The sequence below is a fragment of the Onychostruthus taczanowskii genome, unplaced genomic scaffold (assembly GCF_017590055.1).
Source record: "Onychostruthus taczanowskii isolate IOZ18803 unplaced genomic scaffold, ASM1759005v1 scaffold301, whole genome shotgun sequence".
NCBI classification, from domain to species: domain Eukaryota; kingdom Metazoa; phylum Chordata; class Aves; order Passeriformes; family Passeridae; genus Onychostruthus; species Onychostruthus taczanowskii.
The window spans coordinates 84,122-91,797 of record NW_024500362.1 but is presented as its reverse complement, the minus strand read 5'-3'; the positions used below and the strand labels follow the sequence as shown (position 1 = coordinate 91,797).

General features: G+C 55.4%; 1 protein-coding gene across 1 annotated transcript; it reads right to left on the bottom strand.

Moving 5' to 3' along the window:
- Window positions 1–599: 599 nt before the first annotated feature.
- On the bottom strand, window positions 600–6,591 carry MZF1 (myeloid zinc finger 1). The gene is made up of 4 exons (XM_041409626.1): window positions 6,034–6,591; window positions 4,937–5,072; window positions 2,666–2,862; window positions 600–1,594 (listed from the first exon to the last, which is right to left on the bottom strand). Exons 1-4 carry the CDS (start codon window positions 6,430–6,432, stop codon window positions 770–772), a joined length of 1,557 nt encoding a protein of 518 aa, XP_041265560.1. The 5' UTR covers window positions 6,433–6,591; the 3' UTR covers window positions 600–769.
- Between the last annotated feature and the right edge of the window lie 1,085 nt (window positions 6,592–7,676).

The window sequence follows — 7,676 nt, the reverse complement described above, 5'->3', positions numbered from 1 at the left end:
TGAGCCACCTCAGGACAGTCCTGGGGCCACCACGCCGCTCCCATTTCCATGAGGAGGGACCCAAGATCTGGAGCCACCAGGCTCATGGGGCCCATCAGTCATGGTCCCACCATCCCGGCTGGATTTTGGGGAGCAGGGAATGGGGTCATGGAGCCACCAGGTCATTGGGGTGCCAATGGTCATGGTCCCACCATCCCTGCTGGATTTTGGGGAGCAGGGAACGGCATCATGGAGCCACCGAGTCATGGGAGACGCCAAACGTCCGTCCTCATCCGTGTTTGAGCCACCTCAGGACAGTCCTGGGGCCACCACACCACTCCCATGTCCAGCACCACGGAGAGCCAAAATCTGGACCCACCAACCCTACGGGATATCTGGGATCAGGGAACGGGATCATGGAGCCACCGAGTCATGGGAGACGCCAAACGTCCGTCCTCATCCGTGTTTGAGCCACCTCAGGACAGTCCTGGGGCCACCACACCACTCCCATCTCCAGCACCACGGAGAGCCAACATCGGCACCCACCAACCCTACGGGATATCTGGGATCAGGGAACGGGATCATGGAGCCACCGAGTCATGGGAGACGCCAAACGTCCGTCCTCATCCGTGTTTGAGCCACCTCAGGACAGTCCTGGGGCCACCACACCACTCCCATCTCCAGCACCACGGAGAGCCAACACCGGCACCCACCACCCTCACGGGGCTCCGCCACAGCCCCCCATCCCCCAAACCTCCACCGTGCGGCCGCCGACGCCCCCCACCCTCCCTCACTTGTCCCTGGCAGCCGCTCGGGCGTGGATCCGCGCGTGCCGGGCCAGCGAGGACTTGTTGCTGAAGCTCTTGCCGCAGTGGCCGCAGGGGAAGGGCCGCTCGCCCGTGTGCGAGCGCTCGTGCACCGTCAGGTCCGCCAGGTACTTGAAGCTCTTGCCGCAGGCGCGGCAGGGGTACGGCCGCTCCTGGGTGTGGCTGCGCCGGTGCATGGTCAGGTTGGACTGCTGGCTGAAGCGCTTGCCGCAGGCCGGGCACGGGTACGGCCGCTCGCCTGTGTGCGAGCGCCGGTGCTTGTTGAGGTCCGAGGGGTTGGTGAAGCTCTTGCCGCAGGCGCCGCAGCCGTAGGGCCGCTCGCCGGTGTGCAGCCGCCGGTGCGTGGTCAGCGTGGACAGGTGGCCGAAGTGCTTGCCGCAGGCGCCGCAGCCGTACGGCTTCGCCCCTGTGTGCGTCCGCTCGTGGGTCTTCAGGTGGGTCAGGCGGCCGAAGCTCTTCCCGCACTGCGCGCAGGGGTACGGACGCGATGCCGGCGCCGCCGGCGCCGCGCTCCCGGCGGCCGGCGCGCCTTTGGGGGGGTCCCGCTGGGTTTGGCGCCGGGGGGTTCCTCGCCGGATGGTGGAGGGGTGGTGGGGTTGGGGAAGGGGCGGCTCCGGGGCCGTGGTGGGATCTGTGGGAGGATAAGGAGGTCCATGGGTGGTTCCCGAGAATTCCATGGGAATGTCCGGCTCCGGCCCCTCCGTGCTCCAGTGGGGGTGGGGAAGGTCCAGCTGCCACCGCTGACCCCCCAAATCCACCCATGGGGGGTCATCAGGAGAAGGGTGAGGCTGGACCTCCAATCAGGAGGGGTTAGACCCAAGGAGATGGTTTTGACCCGAGGAGATGGTTTTGGAGCCCATTGAGATGGTTTTGTGCCCACTAAGATGGTTTTGTGCCCATTGAGATGGTTTGGAGCCCAACAAGATGGTTTAGAGCCCATCGAGATGGTTTTGACCCAAGGAGTTGGTTTTGTGCCCATTGAGATGTTTTTGAACCCAAAATGGCTTCTGACTCAAAGGAGATGGTTTCTGACCCAAGATGGTTTTGACCCAATGAGATGGTTTGGAGCCCAAGATGGTTTTTGCCACAAGCAGATGATTTTGGTCAAAGGAGATGGTTTTTGACCCAAGAAAATGGTTTTGGAGCCCAAAATGGTTTTTGATCCCAAGAAGGATTTGGGTTTGAATGCAAAGAGATGTTTTGTAGCCCAAACAAGTTGGGTTTTGAGCGTAAAGAGATGGTTTTTCACCCAAGGAGATGGCTTTGGACCCAGTGAGATGGTTTGGACCGAAGGAAATGGTTCTTGACCCAAAAAAGTTAATTTTGTCCCAATGAGATTGTTTTATGCCCAAAAGGATGATTCTTGACCCCAGGATTTGGGTTTTTGACCTCAGGATTTCGGTTTTTTGGTCCACTGAGGTTGTTTTTGACCCCAGGATTTGGGTTTCTGACCCCAGGATTTGGGGTTTTGGTCCACTGAGATGGTTTTTGACCCCAGAATTTGGGTTTTTGACCCCAGGATTTGGGTTTTGGTCCACTGAGATGGTTTTTGACTCCAGGATTTCGGTTTTTGACCCCAGGATTTGGGTTTTGGTCCACTGAGATGGTTTTTGACCCCAGGATCTGGGATTTTGACAGAGGATTTGAGTTGTTGACCCCATGATTTGGGTTTTTGACCCATGGAGATTGTTTTTGACCCCAGGATTTGGGTTTTGGTCCACTGAGATGGTTTTTGACCCCAGGATCTGGGATTTTGACAGAGGATTTGAGTTGTTGACCCCATGATTTGGGTTTTTGACCCATGGAGATTGTTTTTGACCCCAGGATTTGGGTTTTGGTCCACTGAGATGGTTTTTGACCCCAGGATCTGGGATTTTGACAGAGGATTTGAGTTCGCAGGGGTACGGATGCGATGCCGGCGCCGCCGGCGCCGCGCTCCCGGCGGCCGGCGCGCCTTTGGGGGGGTCCCGCTGGGTTTGGCGCCGGGGGGTTCCTCGCCGGATGGTGGAGGGGTGGTGGGGTTGGGGAAGGGGCGGCTCCGGGGCCGTGGTGGGATCTGTGGGAGGATAAGGAGGTCCATGGGTGGTTCCCGATGGGGAATGTCCGGCTCCGGCCCCTCCGTGCTCCAGTGGGGGTGGGGAAGGTCCAGCTGCCACCGCTGACCCCCCAAATCCACCCATGGGGGGTCATCAGGAGAAGGGTGAGGCTGGACCTCCAATCAGGAGGGGTTAGACCCAAGGAGATGGTTTTGACCCGAGGAGATGGTTTTGGAGCCCATTGAGATGGTTTTGTGCCCACTAAGATGGTTTTGTGCCCATTGAGATGGTTTGGAGCCCAAGGAGATGGTTTGGAGCCCGCTGAGATGGTTTTGTACCCACTGAGATGGTTTTGTGCCCATTGAGATGGTTTGGAGCCCAAGGAGATGGTTTTGTGCCCAAGGAGATGGTTTTGGAGCCCACTGAGATGGTTTTGAACCCAAAATGGTTTTTGACTCAAAGGAGTTGACCCTTTGAATTGACCCATTTGGAGCTGATCCCTTGAGTTCACCCATCTTGGTTTCTGACCAGTCAGAAAACCATCTTGGTTTTGACCCAGTCAGATGGTTTTGTGCCATTGAGATGATTTGGAGCCCAATGAGATGGTTTTGTGCCATTGAGATGGTTTTGGAGCCCAAGGAGATGGTTTGGAGCCCAAAGAGATGGTTTTGTGCCCAATGAGATGGCTTGGAGCCCAAGGAGATGGTTTGGAGCCTGCTGAGATGGTTTTGTACCCACTGAGATGGTTTGAACCCAAAATGGTTTTCGACTCAAAGGAGTTGACCCTTTGAATTGACCCATTTGGAGCTGATCCCTTGAGTTCACCCATCTTGGTTTCTGACCAGTCAGAAAACCATCTTGGTTTTGACCCAGTCAGATGGTTTTGAGCCCATTGAGATGATTTGGAGCCCACTAAGATGGTTTTGTGCCATTGAGATGGCTTGGAGCCCAAGGAGATGGTTTTGGAGCCCACTGAGATGGTTTTGAACCCAAAATGGTTTTTTTGACTCAAAGGAGTTGACCCTTTGAATTGACCCATTTGGAGCTGATCCCTTGAGTTCACCCATCTTGGTTTCTGACCCAAGATGGTTTTGACCCAAGGAGATGGTTTTGTGCCCATTGAGATGGTTTGGAGCCCATCAAGATGGTTTAGAGCCCATCGAGATGGTTTTGACCCAAGGAGTTGGTTTTGTGCCCATTGAGATGTTTTTGAACCCAAAATGACTTCTGACTCAAAGGAGATGGTTTCTGACCCAATGAGATGGTTTGGAGCCCAAGATGGTTTTTGCCACAAGCAGATGATTTTGGTCAAAGGAGATGGTTTTTGACCCAAGAAAATGGTTTTGGAGCCCAAAATGGTTTTTGATCCCAAGAAGGATTTGGGTTTGAATGCAAAGAGATGTTTTGTAGCCCAAACAAGTTGGGTTTTGAGCGTAAAGAGATGGTTTTTCACCCAAGGAGATGGCTTTGGACCCAGTGAGATGGTTTGGACCGAAGGAAATGGTTCTTGACCCAAAAAAGTTAATTTTGTCCCAATGAGATTGTTTTATGCCCAAAAGGATGATTCTTGACCCCAGGATTTGGGTTTTTGACCTCAGGATTTCGGTTTTTTGGTCCACTGAGGTTGTTTTTGACCCCAGGATTTGGGTTTTTGACCCCAGGATTTGGGTTTTGGTCCACTGAGATGGTTTTTGACTCCAGGATTTCGGTTTTTGACCCCAGGATTTGGGTTTTGGTCCACTGAGATGGTTTTTGACCCCAGGATCTGGGATTTTGACAGAGGATTTGAGTTGTTGACCCCATGATTTGGGTTTTTGACCCATGGAGATTGTTTTTGACCCCAGGATTTGAGTTTTTAGTCCATTGATGGTATTTTTGACCCCAGGATTTCGGTTTTGGTCCATTGATGGTGTTTTTTGACCCCGGATTTGGGGTTTTGGTCCACTGAGATAATTTTGACCCCCAGGAGATGATTTTTGGGGCCGCCGAGATGATTTCTGGGTCCCACCACCTCCAAGCTCCCCCAGCTCCAGCAGCACCACCCCCACCCTGTTTTTGGGCTGGCCGAAGGTTTTCCTGCCCCCACCCCAGTACCTCCTTCCCGTGGCTCCTCCTCCTCGGCCGCCTCCTCCCGGGGGGGCTCCGATGGGGGGCTCGGGGGGACCCCCAAAGCTCCGGGGTCCTCCACGTCCCCGGGGGCCACGTCCTCCACCTTCACCCGCACGGTCACCTGGGGGACACGGGGACACGGAGCTGCCCGGGGGATTTGGGCACCCCCAAAAGCTCCAAGAGGGTTTTGGGTGCTGGGGATCCCCAGAGGGGATTTGGGTGCTCAGGACCCCCAAAAGGAGATTTTGGAGCCTGGGAATCCTAAAAAGCTGCAGAGGGGATTTGGGTGCAAGGGATGGCCTGGAGGTGTGGTGGGGATTTCGGTGCCTGGGACTCCCCAGAGGCTCTCAAAATTTTGGGTGCTGGGGATCCCCAAAAGATGCTGAGGGGTTTGGGGTTCCCAGGACCCTCAAAAGATGCTGAGGGGTTTTGGGTTCCAGGACCCCCAAAAGATGCTGAGGGGTTTTGGGTGCTGGGGACCCCCAAAAGATGCTGAGGGGTTTTGGGTGCTGGGGACCCCCAAAGTCCTCAAAAGGGTTTTGGGTGCTGGGGACCTCAAAAAGCTGCAACGGGGATTTAGGCACCCATGACCCCCTTTCCAGTCTCAATTTCGTTTTTTTTCCTTGGGAATGAACAGGGAAGGGTTGGAGTGGGAGGAATGTAAGGGGTGGACAAATTATTCCCAATTTGGGGAAATTCCCCCAAATTCCCCCTAGGAACCCCATATCCAGACCTGCTCCCACCAGCTGTCCTGGTGCCCTGGACCCCAAAGAGCTGCCAAGGGGATTTAGGCACCCCCTTTCCAGCCTCAATTTTGGGTTTTTTTTTCGTTGGGAATGAGCAGGGATGGGTGAAGTGGGAGGTGACCAATTATTCCCAATCCGGGGGCCAGCACCCCAAAATCCAGCCCTGCTCCCACCTGCGGCCCTGGACCGCAAAGAGCTCCCAAGGGGATTTAGGCACTCCCTTTCCAGGCTCAATTTTTGTTTCTTTCTTGGGAATGAGCAGTGATGGGTGGAGTGGGAGGTGACCAATTATTCCCAGTCCGGGGCCAGCACCCCAAAATCCGTCCCCCCTCGCACCTGCTGCTCCCAAATCCCCTCGGGCTCCGCTCGGGCCAGCTGGAAGCTCTCGGCCAGGGCCACGGCCTGCGCGCAGGACTCGGGGTGCCGCACCCACACCCAGCTCTGGATGTCCTCGGGCAGGATGCTGAGGAACTGCTCGAGCACCAGCAGCTCCATTATCTGCTCCTTGCTGCGCTCCTCGGGCCGCAGCCAGCGCCGCGACAGCTCCCGCAGCCTCCGCCACACGTCCCGCGGCCCCGCCGCCTCCTGGTAGCGGAACTGCCGGAACCGCAGCCGCCGCTGCTCGGTACCGGCGCCGCCCGAGCCGCCGGTAGCGCCGGGCGCGGCCGGCAGCAGGCGAGGCTCCGCGGTGGGCTCCGGGGGTCGGCAGAGCGGGAGGGGAGGGGGCGGCTCCATGCTGCCGGTGTGGATCTGAGGAGGGGGGACGGCGGCTGGTGAAGGGAAGACTCCCCCCCCCAAACCGGTGCCAGCCCACCCTCGCACTGAGGACCCCTACCCCAAATCAACCCCTTCCCCCCAAAACCCCCGGACCTTTATAATGCCCCCCCCCCCCCCACCCCGAAATTGGGGTCCGGACCCTGCCCCCCCATCAAACCTGGGGGTCCCCCCCGCGGCCCCCCGAGCCGGGCCCGGCCCCTCGCCCGCCGCTCGCCGACACAAAGGGCCGGAGCGGCCGGGCCCGGCCCCGCCCCCGAGGGGCCCGGGAGCTCCCGGGGGGTCCCGGGGGGGTCCCGAGGCCCCCAAATTTCCCCCCCTCCCCAAATTCCTCCCCCCCCGGCCCCGCCGTACGTCGGGGAGGCGGCGAGGCTCCGCCCCTCATTGGGCGAGCGCGCTGTCAATTACGGGGAGGCCACGCCCACACGGCGGGCTGTGGGCGGGAACCTGGGGATCAGATTGACAGAGTGGACAGCCAATGGGAGAGCGGAATTCGGCAAAGAGCCGGGGCATAGCCTAAAAGGGCTGGCGGTGATTGACAGCACCGAGAGCCAATGGGAGCGCTAGAAGAATGAGGAGGCGGGGCCTGAGTGAGATACTCAAAAATAGGTTTTTTTCCAGGAAATTCGGAGAAAATTGGGTTTTATCCCATAAAATTTGGTGAAAATTGGGGTTTTTTTAGGCAAATCAGTAAAAATGAGGTTTTTTTCAGGAAAATTGGTGAAAAGTTGGGTTTTATCCAGGAAAATCCAGTCCCGATGGATTTGAGAAAAAAAAACCTCTGCAGAGCAGGAAAAAAAGGCCAAATAAATTCCAATTTTGGATAAAATTCCCTCTTTAACTCCTTGCCCTGCCACAAATTCTGTGACCCGAAGTTTAAAGAAAAATTTCTCAAAACTGCAGTTTGATTTTTTTGTTTAAAGTAAATTTGGTTCATTTCTTCATAAAATAAAAAAAAAAGAGAAAAACCCAAAAAAAACGCGTGGGAGAATTCCACATATTTTTCTCTTTTTCTTTTTCTTTTATTTAATTTTATTTTTTCAATTTTTCTTATTTTTATTATTTTATTTTATTATTTAATTTTATTTTCCCATCTCCCCCTTTTATCTTATATTATTTTATTTTGTTTTCTTTCTAAATTAAATTGATTAAATTTTGAATTTTATTTTTTCCATCCCTTTTTCCTTTCCTTTCCTTTCCTTTCC